The sequence below is a fragment of the Pseudophryne corroboree genome, chromosome 8 (genome assembly GCF_028390025.1).
Source record: "Pseudophryne corroboree isolate aPseCor3 chromosome 8, aPseCor3.hap2, whole genome shotgun sequence".
NCBI lineage: Eukaryota > Metazoa > Chordata > Amphibia > Anura > Myobatrachidae > Pseudophryne > Pseudophryne corroboree.
Genome location: NC_086451.1, coordinates 3,514,502 through 3,534,325, shown reverse-complemented (window position 1 = coordinate 3,534,325; position 19,824 = coordinate 3,514,502). Strand labels below are relative to the sequence as shown.

At 51.4% G+C, this 19,824-nt stretch overlaps 1 protein-coding gene across 1 annotated transcript in view; it reads left to right on the top strand.

Annotated features, from left to right (window-relative positions):
• Positions 1 to 460: 460 nt before the first annotated feature.
• The window catches only part of ATP6AP1 (ATPase H+ transporting accessory protein 1), a 90,584-nt gene continuing 71,220 nt past the window's right edge, over positions 461 to 19,824 (top strand). The window contains exons 1-2 of the mRNA XM_063935827.1: positions 461 to 651; positions 15,868 to 15,994. Coding sequence (XP_063791897.1) covers positions 536 to 651; positions 15,868 to 15,994 — 243 coding nt within the window. The 5' untranslated portion in view covers positions 461 to 535. The remainder of the gene's footprint in view (positions 652 to 15,867; positions 15,995 to 19,824) is intronic.

Here is a 19,824-nt window from a genome sequence, read left to right as displayed (position 1 = left end):
CAGTAGAAATGAGTCACGTGTCTCAACTCAGTTCACTGAATCACTTTGCCCATGACTAATAGAAACACAACTACCCCAAACGCTCGGAAAACGAAGACAACATGCAGGAGCTGTGAGGGCGGAAGTTCTCTCCTGCCCTCTCCTTATGTCACTTCCAGGTCCTGAGCACGAAGGTAACAACCGTATCGCACCGGAGGGTGACGTACCGCGCATGTCTGTATCGCGAGGGGTGGTGACGTACCGCGCATGTCTGTATCGCGAGGGGTGGTGACGTACCGCGCATGCCTGTAACGCGAGTGGGGGAGTGACGTACAGCGCATGTCTGTATCGCCAGGGGGAAAGACGTATGGCGCATGCGTTCTGTACTCGCACATCACCTGACTTTTTACTGACAGACGTTTTCGCCGTCCAATTACTGCAATCTCCCGCCCCCGAGCCTCTCCCTGTTAGATTGACAATAGCGGCAGCCTATGAGTGTCGCTCTTGTCACCTGATCGCCGGCCAGTCATGTGATTCCGTTCCTTGTGTCAGAGGCATGAAGATGGCGGCAGTGACGGGTCCGTTCCTGTTCTCTGTTCTCCTTATATCGGCGCTGCCGCGGTCTGTGACCCCGTCCCAGCAAGTGCCCGTCCTGCTGTGGTCCAGCGAGAGGTGAGTGTGTGTCTGTGATAGAGGCACGGAGAGCGTAGTGGGCAGCATTACTGCACTCCCACCATGTCTATCTGTGTGGAGTTTGCATGTTCCTTCCTGCGCCTGCATGGGCGATAAGGAATATATAGGGGCTGATGTACTAAGCCTGGAGAAGTGATAATGCACCGGCGTGTCGGCTCGTGTTATGTCGCAGGCGGGCGCGTTGTCCCGTCACAGGCGGGCGCGTTGTCCCTTGTCCCGTCACAGGCGGGCGCGTTGTCCCTTGTCCCATCACAGGCGGGCGCGTTGTGCCTTGTCCCGTCGCAGGCGGGCGCGTTGTGCCTTGTCCCGTCGCAGGCGGGCGCGTTGTGCCTTGTCCCGTTGCAGGCGGGCGCGTTGTGCCTTGTCCCGTTGCAGGCGGGCGCGTTGTGCCTTGTCCCGTTGCAGGCGGGCGCGTTGTGCCTTGTCCCGTTGCAGGCGGGCGCGTTGTCCCTTGTCCCGTCACAGGCAGACGCGTTGTCCCTTGTCCCGTCACAGGCGGGCGCGTTGTCTCTTGTCCCGTCGCAGGCGGGCGCGTTGTGCCTTGTCCCGTTGCAGGCAGGCGCGTTGTCCCTTGTCCCGTCACAGGCAGACGCGTTGTCCCTTGTCCCGTCACAGGCCGGCGCGTTGTCTCTTGTCCCGTCGCAGACGGGCGCGTTGTGCCTTGTCCCGTTGCAGGCAGACGCGTTGTCCCTTGTCCCGTCACAGGCGGGCGCGTTGTCCCGTCACAGGCGGGCGCGTTGTCCCGTCACAGGCAGACGCGTTGTCCCGTCGCAGGCGGGCGCGTTGTCCCTTGTCCCGTCGCAGGCGGGCGCGTTGTCCCTTGTCCCGTCGCAGGCGGGCGCGTTGTCCCTTGTCCCGTCGCAGGCGGGCGCGTTGTCCCTTGTCCCGTCGCAGGCGGGCGCTTTGTGCCTTGTCCCGACGCAGGCGGGCGCGTTGTGCCTTGTCCCGTCACAGGCGGGCGCGTTGTCCCGTCACAGGCGGGCGCGTTGTCCCGTCACAGGCGGGCGCGTTGTCCCTTCACAGGCGGGCGCGTTGTCCCTTGTCCCGTCGCAGGCGAGCTGAAATGCGTGAAAAGTGACCCGTTTGGTCGCCCAAACGGGACTTTTCACGATCGCGCCCATGTCTTTAGTCGGGTTTAGCTGCTTTACGCGGCTAAACCCGGCTCTTATGGGCGCGATCAGCGTGAAAACGGGGGTCATTCGTGTATCGCCCCGCGATCTTCTGTCACTTTAGACGGGAGATGGGGGCGATAAAATATTTGTATTCCCGCCCTATGTGTGTGTCCATGTGATGGGGAATATAGAGTGTAAGCTCTGCTGGTGCAGGGACTGGTGTGAGTGACATCCTCTCTGTACAGCGCTGCGGTATATGTGTGTGTACATGTGATGGGGAATATAGAGTGTAAGCTCTGCTGGTGCAGGGACTGGTGTGAGTGACATCCTCTTTGTACAGCACTGCGGTATATGTGTGTACATGTGATGGAGAATATAGAGTGTAAGCTCTGCTGGTGCAGGGACTGGTGTGAGTGACATCCTCTCTGTACAGCGCTGCGGTATATGTGTGTGTACATGTGATGGGGAATATAGAGTTTAAGCTCTGCTGGTGCAGAGACTGGTGTGAGTGACATCCTCTCTGTACAGCGCTGCGGTATATGTGTGTGTACATGTGATGGGGAATATAGAGTGTAAGCTCTGCTGGTGCAGAGACTGGTGTGAGTGACATCCTCTCTGTACAGCGCTGCGGTATATGTGTGTGTCCATGTGATGGGGAATATAGAGTGTAAGCTCTGCTGGTGCAGTGACTGGTGTGAGTGACATCCTCTCTGTACAGCACTGCGGTATATGTGTGTGTACATGTGATGGGGAATATAGAGTGTAAGCTCTGCTGGTGCAGGGACTGGTGTGAGTGACATCCTCTCTGTACAGCGCTGCGGTATATGTGTGTGTCCATGTGATGGGGAATATAGAGTGTAAGCTTTGCTGGTGCAGGGACTGGTGTGACTGACATCCTCTCTGTACAGCGCTGCGGTATATGTGTGTGTCCATGTGATGGGGAATATAGAGTGTAAGCTTTGCTGGTGCAGGGACTGGTGTGACTGACATCCTCTCTGTACAGCGCTGTGGTATATGTGTGTGTCCATGTGATGGGGAATATAGAGTGTAAGCTCTGCTGGTGCAGGGACTGGTGTGAGTGACATCCTCTCTGTACAGCACTGTGGTATATGTGTGTGTCCATGTGATGGGGAATATAGAGTGTAAGCTCTGCTGGTGCAGGGACTGGTGTGAGTGACATCCTCTCTGTACAGCGCTGCGGTATATGTGTGTGTCCATGTGATGGGGAATATAGAGTGTAAGCTCTGCTGGTGCAGGGACTGGTGTGAGTGACATCCTCTCTGTACAGCGCTGTGGTATATGTGTGTACATGTGATGGGGAATATAGAGTGTAAGCTCTGCTGGTGCAGGGACTGGTGTGAGTGACATCCTCTCTGTACAGCGCTGCGGTATATGTGTGTGTACATGTGATGGGAATATAGAGTGTAAGCTCTGCTGGTGCAGGGACTGGTGTGAGTGACATCCTCTCTGTACAGCACTGCGGTATATGTGTGTGTCCATGTGATGGGGAATATAGAGTGTAAGCTCTGCTGGTGCAGGGACTGGTGTGAGTGACATCCTCTATGTACAGCACTGCGGTATATGTGTGTGTGTCTATGTGATGGGGAATATAGAGTGTAAGCTCTGCTGGTGCAGGGACTGGTGTGAGTGACATACTCTCTGTACAGCGCTGCGGTATATGTGTGTCCATGTGATGGGGAATCTAGAGTGTAAGCTCTGCTGGTGCAGGGACTGGTGTGAGTGACATCCTCTCTGTACAGCACTGCGGTATATGTGTGTGTCCATGTGATGGGGAATATAGAGTGTAAGCTCTGCTGGTGCAGGGACTGGTGTGAGTGACATCCTCTATGTACAGCACTGCGGTATATGTGTGTGTGTCTATGTGATGGGGAATATAGAGTGTAAGCTCTGCTGGTGCAGGGACTGGTGTGAGTGACATACTCTCTGTACAGCGCTGCGGTATATGTGTGTCCATGTGATGGGGAATATAGAGTGTAAGCTCTGCTGGTGCAGGGACTGGTGTGAGTGACATACTCTCTGTACAGCGCTGCGGTATATGTGTGTCCATGTGATGGGGAATCTAGAGTGTAAGCTCTGCTGGTGCAGGGACTGGTGTGAGTGACATCCTCTCTGTACAGCACTGCGGTATATGTGTGTGTCCATGTGATGGGGAATATAGAGTGTAAGCTCTGCTGGTGCAGGGACTGGTGTGAGTGACATCCTCTATGTACAGCACTGCGGTATATGTGTGTGTGTCTATGTGATGGGGAATATAGAGTGTAAGCTCTGCTGGTGCAGGGACTGGTGTGAGTGACATACTCTCTGTACAGCGCTGCGGTATATGTGTGTCCATGTGATGGGGAATCTAGAGTGTAAGCTCTGCTGGTGCAGTGACTGGTGTGAGTGACATACTCTCTGTACAGCGCTGCGGTATATGTGTGTGTACATGTGATGGGGAATATAGAGTGTAAGCTCTACTGGTGCAGGGACTGGTGTGAGTGACATCCTCTCTGTACAGCGCTGCGGTATATGTGTGTGTCCATGTGATGGGGAATATAGAGTGTAAGCTCTGCTGGTGCAGGGACTGGTGTGAGTGACATCCTCTCTGTACAGCACTGCGGTATATGTGTGTCCATGTGATGGGGAATATAGAGTGTAAGCTCTGTTGGTGCAGGGACTGGTGTGAGTGACATCCTCTCTGTACAGTACTGCGGTATATGTGTGTGTCCATGTGATGGGGAATATAGAGTGTAAGCTCTGCTGGTGCAGGGACTGGTGTGAGTGACAATCTCTCTGTACAGCGCTGCGGTATATGTGTGTCCATGTGATGGGGAATATAGAGTGTAAGCTCTGCTGGTGCAGGGACTGGTGTGACTGACATCCTCTCTGTACAGCGCTGCGATATATGTGTGTGTACATGTGATGGGGAATATAGAGTGTAAGCTCTGCTGGTGCAGGGACTGGTGTGACTGACACCCTCTCTGTACAGCGCTGTGGTATATGTGTGTGTCCATGTGATGGGGAATATAGAGTGTAAGCTCTGCTGGTGCAGGGACTGGTGTGACTGACATCCTCTCTGTACAGCACTGCGGTATATGTGTGTGTACATGTGATGGGGAATATAGAGTGTAAGCTCTGCTGGTGCAGGGACTGGTGTGAGTGACATACTCTCTGTACAGCGCTGCGGTATATGTGTGTGTCTATGTGATGGGGAATATAGAGTGTAAGCTCTGCTGGTGCAGGGACTGGTGTGAGTGACACCCTCTCTGTACAGCGCTGCGGTATATGTATGTGTCCATGTGATGGGGAATATAGAGTGTAAGCTCTGCTGGTGCAGGGACTGGTGTGAGTGACATACTCTGTACAGCGCTGCGGTATATGTGTGTGTCCATGTGATGGGGAATATAGAGTGTGAGCTCTGCTGGTGCAGGGACTGGTGTGAGTGACATCCTCTCTGTACAGCACTGCGGTATATGTGTGTGTACATGTGATGGGGAATATAGAGTGTAAGCTCTGCTGGTGCAGGGACTGGTGTGACTGACATCCTCTCTGTACAGCACTGCGGTATATGTGTGTGTACATGTGATGGGGAATATAGAGTGTAAGCTCTGCTGGTGCAGGGACTGGTGTGACTGACATCCTCTGTACAGCGCTGCGGTATATGTGTGTGTACATGTGATGGGGAATATAGAGTGTAAGCTCTGCTGGTGCAGGGACTGGTGTGAGTGACATCCTCTCTGTACAGCGCTGCGGTATATGTGTGTGTACATGTGATGGGGAATATAGAGTTTAAGCTCTGCTGGTGCAGGGACTGGTGTGAGTGACATACTCTCTGTACAGCGCTGCGGTATATGTGTGTGTCCATGTGATGGGGAATATAGAGTGTAAGCTCTGCTGGTGCAGTGACTGGTGTGAGTGACATCCTCTCTGTACAGCACTGCGGTATATGTGTGTATACATGTGATGGGGAATATAGAGTGTAAGCTCTGCTGGTGCAGGGACTGGTGTGAGTGACATCCTCTCTGTACAGCGCTGCGGTATATGTGTGTGTCCATGTGATGGGGAATATAGAGTGTAAGCTCTGCTGGTGCAGGGACTGGTGTGAGTGACATCCTCTCTGTACAGCGCTGTGGTATATGTGTGTACATGTGATGGGGAATATAGAGTGTAAGCTCTGCTGGTGCAGGGACTGGTGTGAGTGACATCCTCTCTGTACAGCGCTGCGGTATATGTGTGTGTACATGTGATGGGAATATAGAGTGTAAGCTCTGCTGGTGCAGGGACTGGTGTGAGTGACATCCTCTCTGTACAGCACTGCGGTATATGTGTGTGTCCATGTGATGGGGAATATAGAGTGTAAGCTCTGCTGGTGCAGGGACTGGTGTGAGTGACATCCTCTATGTACAGCACTGCGGTATATGTGTGTGTGTCTATGTGATGGGGAATATAGAGTGTAAGCTCTGCTGGTGCAGGGACTGGTGTGAGTGACATACTCTCTGTACAGCGCTGCGGTATATGTGTGTCCATGTGATGGGGAATCTAGAGTGTAAGCTCTGCTGGTGCAGGGACTGGTGTGAGTGACATCCTCTCTGTACAGCACTGCGGTATATGTGTGTGTCCATGTGATGGGGAATATAGAGTGTAAGCTCTGCTGGTGCAGGGACTGGTGTGAGTGACATCCTCTATGTACAGCACTGCGGTATATGTGTGTGTGTCTATGTGATGGGGAATATAGAGTGTAAGCTCTGCTGGTGCAGGGACTGGTGTGAGTGACATACTCTCTGTACAGCGCTGCGGTATATGTGTGTCCATGTGATGGGGAATATAGAGTGTAAGCTCTGCTGGTGCAGGGACTGGTGTGAGTGACATACTCTCTGTACAGCGCTGCGGTATATGTGTGTCCATGTGATGGGGAATCTAGAGTGTAAGCTCTGCTGGTGCAGGGACTGGTGTGAGTGACATCCTCTCTGTACAGCACTGCGGTATATGTGTGTGTCCATGTGATGGGGAATATAGAGTGTAAGCTCTGCTGGTGCAGGGACTGGTGTGAGTGACATCCTCTATGTACAGCACTGCGGTATATGTGTGTGTGTCTATGTGATGGGGAATATAGAGTGTAAGCTCTGCTGGTGCAGGGACTGGTGTGAGTGACATACTCTCTGTACAGCGCTGCGGTATATGTGTGTCCATGTGATGGGGAATCTAGAGTGTAAGCTCTGCTGGTGCAGTGACTGGTGTGAGTGACATACTCTCTGTACAGCGCTGCGGTATATGTGTGTGTACATGTGATGGGGAATATAGAGTGTAAGCTCTACTGGTGCAGGGACTGGTGTGAGTGACATCCTCTCTGTACAGCGCTGCGGTATATGTGTGTGTCCATGTGATGGGGAATATAGAGTGTAAGCTCTGCTGGTGCAGGGACTGGTGTGAGTGACATCCTCTCTGTACAGCACTGCGGTATATGTGTGTCCATGTGATGGGGAATATAGAGTGTAAGCTCTGTTGGTGCAGGGACTGGTGTGAGTGACATCCTCTCTGTACAGTACTGCGGTATATGTGTGTGTCCATGTGATGGGGAATATAGAGTGTAAGCTCTGCTGGTGCAGGGACTGGTGTGAGTGACAATCTCTCTGTACAGCGCTGCGGTATATGTGTGTCCATGTGATGGGGAATATAGAGTGTAAGCTCTGCTGGTGCAGGGACTGGTGTGACTGACATCCTCTCTGTACAGCGCTGCGATATATGTGTGTGTACATGTGATGGGGAATATAGAGTGTAAGCTCTGCTGGTGCAGGGACTGGTGTGACTGACACCCTCTCTGTACAGCGCTGTGGTATATGTGTGTGTCCATGTGATGGGGAATATAGAGTGTAAGCTCTGCTGGTGCAGGGACTGGTGTGACTGACATCCTCTCTGTACAGCACTGCGGTATATGTGTGTGTACATGTGATGGGGAATATAGAGTGTAAGCTCTGCTGGTGCAGGGACTGGTGTGAGTGACATACTCTCTGTACAGCGCTGCGGTATATGTGTGTGTCTATGTGATGGGGAATATAGAGTGTAAGCTCTGCTGGTGCAGGGACTGGTGTGAGTGACACCCTCTCTGTACAGCGCTGCGGTATATGTATGTGTCCATGTGATGGGGAATATAGAGTGTAAGCTCTGCTGGTGCAGGGACTGGTGTGAGTGACATACTCTGTACAGCGCTGCGGTATATGTGTGTGTCCATGTGATGGGGAATATAGAGTGTGAGCTCTGCTGGTGCAGGGACTGGTGTGAGTGACATCCTCTCTGTACAGCACTGCGGTATATGTGTGTGTACATGTGATGGGGAATATAGAGTGTAAGCTCTGCTGGTGCAGGGACTGGTGTGACTGACATCCTCTCTGTACAGCACTGCGGTATATGTGTGTGTACATGTGATGGGGAATATAGAGTGTAAGCTCTGCTGGTGCAGGGACTGGTGTGACTGACATCCTCTGTACAGCGCTGCGGTATATGTGTGTGTACATGTGATGGGGAATATAGAGTGTAAGCTCTGCTGGTGCAGGGACTGGTGTGAGTGACATCCTCTCTGTACAGCGCTGTGGTATATGTGTGTGTGTCCATGTGATGAGGAATATAGAGTGTAAGCTCTGCTGGTGCAGGGACTGGTGTGAGTGACATCCTCTCTGTACAGCGCTGCGGTATATGTGTGTGTCCATGTGATGGGTAATATAGAGTGTAAGCTCTGCTGGTGCAGGGACTGGTGTGAGTGACGATCTCTCTGTACAGCACTGCGGTATATGTGTGTGTACATGTGATGGGGAATATAGAGTGTAAGCTCTGCTGGTGCAGGGACTGGTGTGAGTGACGGCCTCTTTGAACATCTGATAATGTGAAGTAGTTTTAGCCCATATGTCATCAGAAATACAGATAATGGAGTTTTCACAAACATTCCAGCATCAGTGTATAGTGTAAGGGGGCAGGTGCTGTTCCTGCGTCCGGTGCACGTGGGGTGGACAGTACTGTGCGCTGTATGAGCCGGCGTGTCACCTGCCCTCCTGTGTGTACGGTACCTGCTTTCCCAGAAGATTGCTGCTGAGGGCTAGACGTTCGTCCATAAGATTACCTGTTGTAAGCTGCAGTCGGGAGGGGGGTGGTGTGTGTGTGTGTGTGTGTGTGTGTGTGTGTGTGTGTGTGTATTCTGTGCTGCCCTGTGTTACTTGGTACAGCCATCCGGGTAAAGGGTTTCGACTGCATTGACCCATCACACACTGAGAAACACTAGTCTCAGCGTGACTCCTTCTCTGTAATATTACATATGTCCTGCCAGCCAGCATTACCACAAGGAAAGGATTCCATGACCTAGGCAAATGCAGGGGAGGTTTCCGGTTGCCCGGAAACCCCCCTCCTCTTGGCAAGTCGCACAAATTATGTCAATAGCAATGATATATATAATATGATTACTAGAGCTGCCGCCACATCATGCAGTGTAAGGGACGGAGCAGAACTATTGCACATGCCCAGTGGTAGCAGCTTCTTCTACCATGTGTGTGTGTGTGGATCTAAATCCACAGTCAGTGCTCTGGACTAGAGAGCAGCTACCAGGAAGAAGAGACAGGAGCCTTACCATGAGGTGGGAGAATGTGTGCTTAGACAGTGCAGTACTGGTTCTATAATGTTTGTGTATTTATTTCCTGACCACTTATCTTACTAGTTATATATGTTTGATACAGCCCATAGTATAAACCATCTATAGCATTAATACTGTATTCTGAACACTATGTAGTATATAAATACTGTAGACCAGCGTTTACACTAATGTCCAGGGTCTTTATTAGGTTCTTCTGCCGCTCCCCAGACTCCCGCATTTGCTCCAGTGTTCTGCAGAGAGGGAGATTGTGTTCTGCAGAGAGGGAGATTGTGTTCTGCAGAGAGGGAGATTGTGTTCTGCAGAGAGGGAGATTGTGTTCTGCAGAGAGGGAGATTGTGTTCTGCAGAGAGGGAGATTGCGTTCTGCAGAGAGGGAGATTGCGTTCTGCAGAGAGGGAGATTGCGTTCTGCAGAGAGGGAGATTGCGTTCTGCAGAGAGGGAGATTGCGTTCTGCAGAGAGGGAGATTGCGTTCTGCAGAGAGGGAGATTGCGTTCTGCATTTGGAAACTCCCCTCTAGAAATCCTGCGTTTGCCACTGAATGAGGATGTATAAATGTCTCCATTGTCCTGCACTGTGTAACCACGGTCTGAGTCACCGCTGATATGCGCCATGTTCCGTCAGTCATGTGACACGTAATCATGTGCTGGTTACAGCCTGGAAACTCCATCCCTGTGATCATTCTGCAGACGCTGATATTACTGCTATTCCCGGCATTTGATCTCGGTAGTAAATTGTTTTCTCTGACGTCCTAGTGGATGCTGGGAACTCCGTAAGGACCATTGGGAATAGCGGCTCCGCAGGAGACTGGGCACAAAAGTAAAAGCTTTATGACTAGCTGGTGTGCACTGGCTCCTCCCCCTATGACCCTCCTCCAAGCCTCAGTTAGATTTTTGTGCCCGGCCGAGAAGGGTGCATGCTAGGTAGCTCTCCTGAGCTGCTTAGAGTAAAAGTTTAAATAGGTTTTTTATTTTCAGTGAGACCTGCTGGCAACAGGCTCACTGCATCGTGGGACTAAGGGGAGAAGAAGCGAACTCACCTGCATGCAGAGTGGATTGGGCTTCTTGGCTACTGGACATTAGCTCCAGAGGGACGATCACAGGCTCAGCTTGGATGGGTCCCGGAGCCGCGCCGCCGGCCCCCTTACAGAGCCAGAAGAGCGAAGAGGTCCGGAAAAATCGGCGGCAGAAGACGTTCCTGTCTTCAATAAGGTAGCGCACAGCACTGCAGCTGTGCGCCATTGCTCTCAGCACACTTCATACTCCGGTCACTGAGGGTGCAGGGCGCTGGGGGGGAGCGCCCTGAGACGCAATAAAACACATTTTAAACCTTATATGGCTAAAGAAATGCATCACATATAGCTCCTGGGCTATATGGATGCATTTAACCCCTGCCAGTTTTCCTAAAAAAAGCGGGAGAAAAGGCTGCCGAAAAGGGGGCGGAGCCTATCTCCTCAGCACACAAGCGCCATTTTCCCTCACAGCTCCGCTGGAAGGACGGCTCCCTGACTCTCCCCTGCAGTCCTGCTACAGAATCAGGGTAAAACAAGAGAGGGGGGGCACTAATTGGCAGATAATACAAATACAGCAGCTATAGAAGGGAAAAACACTTATATAAGGTTATCCCTGCATATATATAGCGCTCTGGTGTGTGCTGGCAAACTCTCCCTCTGTCTCCCCAAAGGGCTCGTGGGGTCCTGTCCTCTATCAGAGCATTCCCTGTGTGTGTGCTGTGTGTCGGTACGATTGTGTCGACATGTATGAGGAGGAAAATGATGTGGAGGCGGAGCAATTGCCTGTAATAGTGATGTCACTCCCTAGGGAGTCGACACCTGACTGGATGGTCGTATGGAACGAATTACGTGACAGTGTCAGCACTTTGCAAAAAACTGTTGACGACATGAGACAGCCGGCAAATCAGTTAGTGCCTGTCCAGGCGTCTCAAACACCGTCAGGGGCTCTAAAGCGCCCGTTACCTCAGATGGTCGACACAGACCCAGACACGGATACTGACTCCAGCGTCGACGGTGACGAGACAAACGTAATGTCCAGTAGGGCCACACGTTACATGATCACGGCAATGAAGGAGGCTTTGAACATTTCTGATACTACAAGTACCACAAAAAGGGGTATTATGTGGGGTGTGAAAAAACTACCCATAGTTTTTCCTGAATCAGATGAATTAAATGAGGTGTGTGACAAAGCGTGGGTTTCCCCCAATAAAAAACTGCTGATTTCTAATAAATTATTGGCATTATACCCTTTCCCGCCAGAGGTTAGGGCGCGTTGGGAAACACCCCCTAGGGTAGATAAGGCGCTCACACGCTTATCAAAACAAGTAGCGTTGCCGTCTCCTGATACGGCCGCCCTCAAGGAACCAGCTGATAGGAAGCTGGAAAATATCCTTAAAAGTATATACACACATACTGGTATTATACTGCGACCAGCAATCGCCTCAGCCTGGATGTGCAGCGCTGGGGTGGCTTGGTCGGATTCCCTGACTGAAAATATTGATACCCTGGATAGGGACAGTATATTATTGACTATAGAGCATTTGAAGGATGCATTACTATATATGCGAGATGCACAGAGGGATATTTGCACCCTGGCATCAAGAGTAAGTGCGATGTCCATATCTGCCAGAAGAAGTTTATGGACACGACAGTGGTCAGGTGATGCGGATTCCAAACGGCATATGGAAGTTTTGCCGTATAAAGGGGAGGAGTTATTTGGGGTCGGTCTATCGGACCTGGTGGCCACGGCGACGGCTGGGAAATCCACCTTTTTACCCCAGGTCACCTCTCAGCAGAAAAAGACACCGTCTTTTCAAACTCAGTCCTTTCGTCCCCATAAGGGCAAGCGGGCAAAAGGCCACTCATATCTGCCCCGGGGCAGAGGAAGGGGAAAAAGACTGCAGCAGGCAGCCTCTTCCCAGGATCAGAAGCCCTCCCCCGCTTCTGCCAAGTCTTCAGCATGACGCTGGGGCTTTACAAGCGGACTCAGGCACGGTGGGGGCCCGTCTCAAAAATTTCAACGCGCAGTGGGCTCACTCGCAAGTGGACCCCTGGATCCTGCAGGTAGTATCACAGGGGTACAAATTGGAATTCGAGACGTCTCCCCCTCGCCGGTTCCTGAAGTCTGCTCTACCAACGTCTCCCTCCGACAGGGAGGCGGTATTGGAAGCCATTCACAAGCTGTATTCCCAGCAGGTGATAATCAAGGTACCCCTCCTACAACAGGGAAAGGGGTATTACTCCACGCTGTTTGTGGTACCAAAGCCGGACGGCTCGGTGAGACCGATTTTAAATCTGAAATCATTGAACACCTTACATAAAAAGGTTCAAATTCAAGATGGAGTCACTCAGAGCAGTGATAGCGAACCTGGAAGAAGGGGACTATATGGTGTCTCTGGACATCAAAGATGCTTATCTCCATGTCCCAATCTACCCTTCTCACCAAGGGTACCTCAGGTTTGTGGTACAAAACTGTCATTATCAGTTTCAGACGCTGCCGTTTGGATTGTCCACGGCACCACGGGTCTTTACCAAGGTAATGGCCGAAATGATGATTCTTCTTCGAAGAAAAGGCGTCTTAATTATCCCTTACTTGGACGATCTCCTGATAAGGGCAAGGTCCAGGGAACAGTTAGAGGTCGGAGTAGCACTATCTCAGGTAGTGCTACGTCAGCACGGGTGGATTCTAAATATTCCAAAATCGCAGCTGATTCCAACAACACGTCTACTGTTCCTAGGGATGATTCTGGACACAGTCCAGAAAAAGGTGTTTCTCCCGGAGGAGAAGGCCAGGGAGTTATCCGAGCTAGTCAGGAACCTCCTGAAACCAGGACAAGTGTCAGTGCATCAATGCACAAGGGTCCTGGGAAAGATGGTGGCTTCTTACGAAGCGATTCCATTCGGAAGATTCCATGCAAGAACTTTTCAGTGGGATCTGCTGGACAAATGGTCCGGATCGCATCTTCAGATGCATCAGCGGATAACCCTATCTCCAAGGACAAGGGTGTCTCTCCTGTGGTGGTTGCAGAGTGCTCATCTTCTAGAGGGCCGCAGATTCGGCATTCAGGACTGGATTCTGGTGACCACGGATGCCAGCCTGAGAGGCTGGGGAGCAGTCACACAGGGAAGAAATTTCCAGGGCTTGTGGTCAAGCATGGAAACGTCTCTTCACATAAATATCCTGGAACTAAGGGCAATTTACAATGCCCTAAGTCAAGCAAGGCCTCTGCTTCAGGGTCAGTCGGTATTGATCCAATCGGACAACATCACGGCAGTCGCCCACGTAAACAGACAGGGCGGCACAAGAAGCAGGAGGGCAATGGCAGAAGCTGCAAGAATTCTTCGCTGGGCGGAAAATTGTGACAGCACTGTCAGCGGTGTTCATTCCGGGAGTGGACAACTGGGAAGCAGACTTCCTCAGCAGACACGACCTCCACCCGGGGGAGGGGGGACTTCACCCAGAAGTCTTCCACGTGATTGTAAACCGTTGGGAAAAACCAAAGGTGGACATGATGGCGTCTCGTCTCAACAAGAAACTAGACAGATATTGCGCCAGGTCAAGGGACCCTCAGGCGATAGCGGTGGACGCTCTGGTAACACCGTGGGTGTACCAGTCAGTGTATGTGTTCCCTCCTCTGCCTCTCATACCCAAAGTATTGAGAATCATAAGAAGGAGAGGAGTAAGGACTATACTCGTGGCTCCGGATTGGCCAAGGAGGACTTGGTACCCGGAACTTCAAGAGATGCTCACGGAGGACCCGTGGCCTCTACCTCTAAGAAAGGACCAGCAGGGACCTTGTCTGTTCCAAGACTTACCGCGGCTGCGTTTGACGGCATGGAGGTTGAACGCCGGATCCTGAAGGAAAAAGGCATTCCAGATGAAGTCATCCCTACCCTGATCAAGGCCAGGAAGGATGTAACCGCGAAACATTATCACCGCATTTGGCGAAAATATGTTGCGTGGTGTGAGGCCAAGAAGGCCCCTACAGAGGAATTTCAACTGGGTCGTTTCCTGCATTTCCTGCAAACAGGACTATCTATGGGCCTAAAATTAGGGTCCATTTAAGGTTCAAATTTCGGCCCTGTCAATATTCTTCCAAAAAGAACTGGCTTCAGTGCCTGAAGTTCAGACGTTTGTCAAAGGGGTACTGCATATACAGCCTCCTTTTGTGCCTCCAGTGGCACCTTGGGATCTCAATGTAGTGTTGAGTCTCCTAAAGTCACATTGGTTTGAACCACTCACCACTGTGGAATTAAAATATCTCACATGGAAAGTGGTCATGCTGTTAGCCCTGGCTTCAACCAGGCGTGTCTCAGAATTGGCGGCTTTATCATATAAAAGCCCTTACCTAATTTTTCATTCAGACAGGGCAGAACTGAGGACTCGCCCTCAATTTCTCCCTAAGGTGGTTTCAGCGTTTCACATGAACCAGCCTATTGTGGTGCCTGCGGCTACTAGGGACTTGGAGGACTCCAAGTTGCTGGACGTAGTCAGGGCCCTGAAAATATGTTTCCAGGACGGCGGGAGTCACAAAATCTGACTCGCTGTTTATCCTGTATGCACCCAACAAGCTGGGTGCTCCTGCTTCTAAGCAGACGATTGCTCGTTGGATTTGTAGTACGATTCAGCTTGCACATTCTGTGGCAGGCCTGCCACAGCCAAAATCTGTAAAAGCCAATTCCACAAGGAAGGTGGGCTCATCTTGGGCGGCTGCCCGAGGGGTCTCGGCTTTACAACTTTGCCGAGCAGCTACTTGGTTAGGGGCAAACACGTTTGCTAAATTCTACAAATTTGATACCCTGGCTGAGGAGGACCTGGAGTTCTCTCATTCGGTACTGCAGAGTCATCCGCACTCTCCCGCCCGTTTGGGAGCTTTGGTATAATCCCCATGGTCCTTACGGAGTTCCCAGCATCCACTAGGACGTCAGAGAAAATAAGAATTTACTTACCGATAATTCTATTTCTCATAGTCCGTAGTGGATGCTGGGCGCCCATCCCAGGTGCGGATTGTCTGCAATACTTGTATATAGTTATTGTTACAAAAATCGGGTTGTTTATTGTTGTGAGCCATCTTTTCAGAGGCTCCTACGTTTATCATACTGTTAACTGGGTTCAGATCACAAGTTGTACGGTGTGATTGGTGTGACTGGTATGAGTCTTACCCGGGATTCAAGATCCTTCCTTATTATGTACGCTCGTCCGGGCACAGTATCCTAACTGAGGCTTGGAGGAGGGTCATAGGGGGAGGAGCCAGTGCACACCAGCTAGTTCAAGCTTTTACTTTTGTGCCCAGTCTCCTGCGGAGCCGCTATTCCCCATGGTCCTTACGGAGTCCCCAGCATCCACTACGGACTATGAGAAATAGAATTATCGGTAAGTAAATTCTTATTATCAATCTTCTCACATTTACATTATTTATCCCACATGTCTCCACAGTTCCCTATGGAAAGCCCAGCCCAGCTCCCATGGTGGTCATGTGACCACCGACCTCCAATTGGGCCAGTACTTGGACAGTGCGCTGAGCAGCGGCCCCAGGAACGTCCTGCTTTTCCTCCAGGAGAAGGTAATCCTCCGCCTCTTGTCTGCTCCTTTTACATTCGCCCAATGAATATATCTTGGATAATTGTGATGGCGTGAAACAAACGTGCAGTAATCTGAGGTCTCCGATAATTATTTACTTCCACTGATACAGTAAAATGAATACTCAGTCCGTGTGAAATGGTATTGTGCTCTTTCAGTGTATGTCTCGGCCACTGCCGTCCATTCCTCTTTAAGGTGGGTCTGCCACTCAGAGAATGGGTTAAACCAATATGCAGACAACGCAGCTTACCCATTAGCAAGATGATGGTTCTTTCAGTTCTGCCTAGCAAGCAGACATGCCTCATGGTCTGCACTTAGGTTTATGTCTGGGTTATGGAGCAAGAAGGTTGCAGAGGAGAGTAGACGCATCGGCGTCCCTCTGTTCTGGCATCAGTTGAAGGAGGAGACTTCTGGTGCAGGAATAAGAGAGTTATGGAGCGAGAAGGTTGCACCAGGGGAGCAGAGTACAGAGTAGACACACCGCCGTCTCTCGGTTCTGGCATCAGTAGAAGGAGGAGACTGCTGGTGCAGGAATGAGAGAGTTATGGAGCGGAAAGGTTGCAGAGGAGAGTAGCCACATTAGCGTCTCTCAGTTCTGGCATCAGTTGAAGGAGGAGACTTCTGGTGCAGGAATAAGAGAGTTATGGAGCGAGAAGGTTGCAGAAGGGAAGCAGAGTACAGAGTAGACATACCGGCGTAGCTCGGTTCTGGCATCAGTAGAAGGAGGAGACTGCTGGTGCAGGAATGAGAGAGTTATGGAGCGAGAAGGTTGCAGAAGGGAAGCAGAGTAAAGAGTAGACATACCGGCGTAGCTCGGTTCTGGCATCAGTAGAAGGAGGAGACTGCTGGTGCAGGAATGAGAGAGTTATGGAGCGAGAAGGTTGCACCAGGGGAGCAGAGTACAGAGTAGACACACCGGCGTAGCTCGGTTCTGGCATCCGTAGAAGGAAGAGAGTTCTGATGCATCAATGTGAGAGTTATGGAACGAGAAGGTTGCAGAGGAGGGTAGCCACATCAGCGTCTCTCGGTTCTGGCATCAGTAGAAGGAGCAGACTTCTGGTGCAGGAATGAGAGCGTTATGGAGCGAGAAGGGAAGCAGAGGAGAGAGTAGGTGTACCGGCGTCCCTCTGTTCTGGCATCAGTAGAAGGAGGAGACTGCTGGTGCAGGAATGAGAGAGTTATGGAGCGGGAAGGTTGCAGAGGAGAGTAGCCACATCAGCGTCTCTCGGTTCTGGCATCAGTAGAAGGAGGAGAGTTCTGGTGCAGGAATGAGAGAGTTATGGAGCGAGAAGGTTGCACCAGGGGAGCAGAGTACAGAGTAGACACACCGGCGTAGCTCGGTTCTGGCATCAGTAGAAGGAAGAGACTTCTGGTGCATCAATGAGAGAGTTACAGAACGAGAAGGTTTCAGAGGAGAGTAGCCACATCAGTGTCTCTCGGTTCTGGCATCAGTAGAAGGAGGAGACTGCTGGTGCAGGAATGAGAGAGTTATGGAGCAGGAAGGTTGCAGAAGGGAAGCAGAGTACAGAGTAGACACACCGCCATCTCTCGGTTCTGGCATCAGTAGAAGGAAGAGACTTCTGGTGCATCAATGAGAGAGTTACAGAACGAGAAGGTTGCAGAGGAGAGTAGCCACATCAGCGTCTCTCAGTTCTGGCATCAGTAGAAGGAGGAGACTGCTGGTGCATCAATGAGAGAGTTACAGAACGAGAAGGTTGCAGAGGAGAGTAGCCACATCGGTGTCTCTCGGTTCTGACATCAGTAGAAGGAGGAGACTGCTGGTGCAGGAATGAGAGAGTTATGGAGCGGGAAGGTTGCAGAAGGTAAGCAGAGTACAGAGTAGACACACCGCCGTCTCTCGGTTCTGGCATCAGTAGAAGGAGGAGACTTCTGGTGCATCAATGAGAGAGTTATGGAACGAGAAGGTTGCAGAGGAGAGTAGCCACATCAGCGTCTCTCGGTTCTGGCATCAGTAGAAGGAAGAGACTTCTGGTGCATCAATGAGAGAGTTACAGAACAAGAAGGTTGCAGAGGAGAGAGTAGCCACATCAGCGTCTCTCGGTTCTGACATCAGTAGAAGGAAGAGACTTCTAGTGCATCAATGAGAGAGTTACAGAACGAGAAGGTTGCAGAGGAGAGTAGCCACATCAGTGTCTCTCGGTTCTGGCATCAGTAGAAGGAGGAGACTGCTGTTGCAGGAATGAGAGCGTTATGGAGAGGGAAGGTTGCAGAAGGGAAGCAGAGTACAGAGTAGACATACCGGCGTAGCTCGGTTCTGGCATCAGTAGAAGGAGGAGACTTCTGGTGCAGGAATGAGAGAGTTATGGAGAGGGAAGGTTGCAGAAGGGAAGCAGAGTACAGAGTAGACATACCGGTGTAGCTCGGTTCTGGCATCAGTAGAAGGAGGAGACTTCTGGTGCAGGAATGAGAGAGTTACAGAACGAGAAGGTTGCAGAGGAGAGTAGCCACATCAGCGTCTCTCTGTTCTGACATCAGTAGAAGGAGGAGACTTCTGGTGCAGGAATGAGAGTTATGGAGCGAGAAGGGAAGCAGAGGAGAGACTAGGTGTACCGGCGTCCCTCTGTTCTGGCATCAGTAGAAGGAGGAGACTGCTGGTGCAGGAATTATAGAGCGTTATGGAGCGGGAAGGTTGCAGAAGGGAAGCAGAGTACAGAGTAGACATACCGGCGTAGCTCGGTTCTGGCATCAGTAGAAGGAGGAGACTGCTGGTGCAGGAATGAGAGAGTTATGGAGCGAGAAGGTTGCAGAAGGGAAGCAGAGTACAGAGTAGACATACCGGCGTAGCTCGGTTCTGGCATCAGTAGAAGGAGGAGACTGCTGGTGCAGGAATGAGAGAGTTATGGAGTGGGAAGGTTGCAGAAGGGAAGCGGAGTACAGAGTAGACATACCGCCGTCTCTCGGTTCTGGCATCAGTAGAAGGAGGAGACTGCTGGTGCAGGAATGAGAGAGTTATGGAGCGAGAAGGTTGCAGAGGAGAGTAGCCACATCAGTGTCTCTCGGTTCTGGCATCAGTAGAAGGAGGAGACTGCTGTTGCAGGAATGAGAGCGTTATGGAGAGGGAAGGTTGCAGAAGGGAAGCAGAGTACAGAGTAGACATACCGCCGTCTCTCGGTTCTGGCATCAGTAGAAGGAGGAGACTGCTGGTGCAGGAATGAGAGAGTTAGGGAGCGAGAAGGTTGCAGAGGAGAGTAGCCACCTCAGCGTCTCTCGGTTCTGGCATTAGTAGAAGGAGGAGACTGCTGGTGCAGGAATGAGAGAGTTATGGAACGAGAAGGTTGCAGAGGAGAGTAGCCACATCAGCGTCTCTCGGTTCTGGCATCAGTAGAAGGAGGAGACTGCTGGTGCAGGAATGAGAGAGTTATGGAGCGAGAAGGTTGCAGAAGGGAAGCAGAGTAAAGAGTAGACATACCGGCGTAGCTCGGTTCTGGCATCAGTAGAAGGAGGAGACTGCTGGTGCAGGAATGAGAGAGTTATGGAGCGAGAAGGTTGCACCAGGGGAGCAGAGTACAGAGTAGACACACCGGCGTAGCTCGGTTCTGGCATCCGTAGAAGGAAGAGAGTTCTGATGCATCAATGTGAGAGTTATGGAACGAGAAGGTTGCAGAGGAGAGTAGCCACATCAGCGTCTCTCGGTTCTGGCATCAGTAGAAGGAGCAGACTTCTGGTGCAGGAATGAGAGCGTTATGGAGCGAGAAGGGAAGCAGAGGAGAGAGTAGGTGTACCGGCGTCCCTCTGTTCTGGCATCAGTAGAAGGAGGAGACTGCTGGTGCAGGAATGAGTGAGTTATGGAAC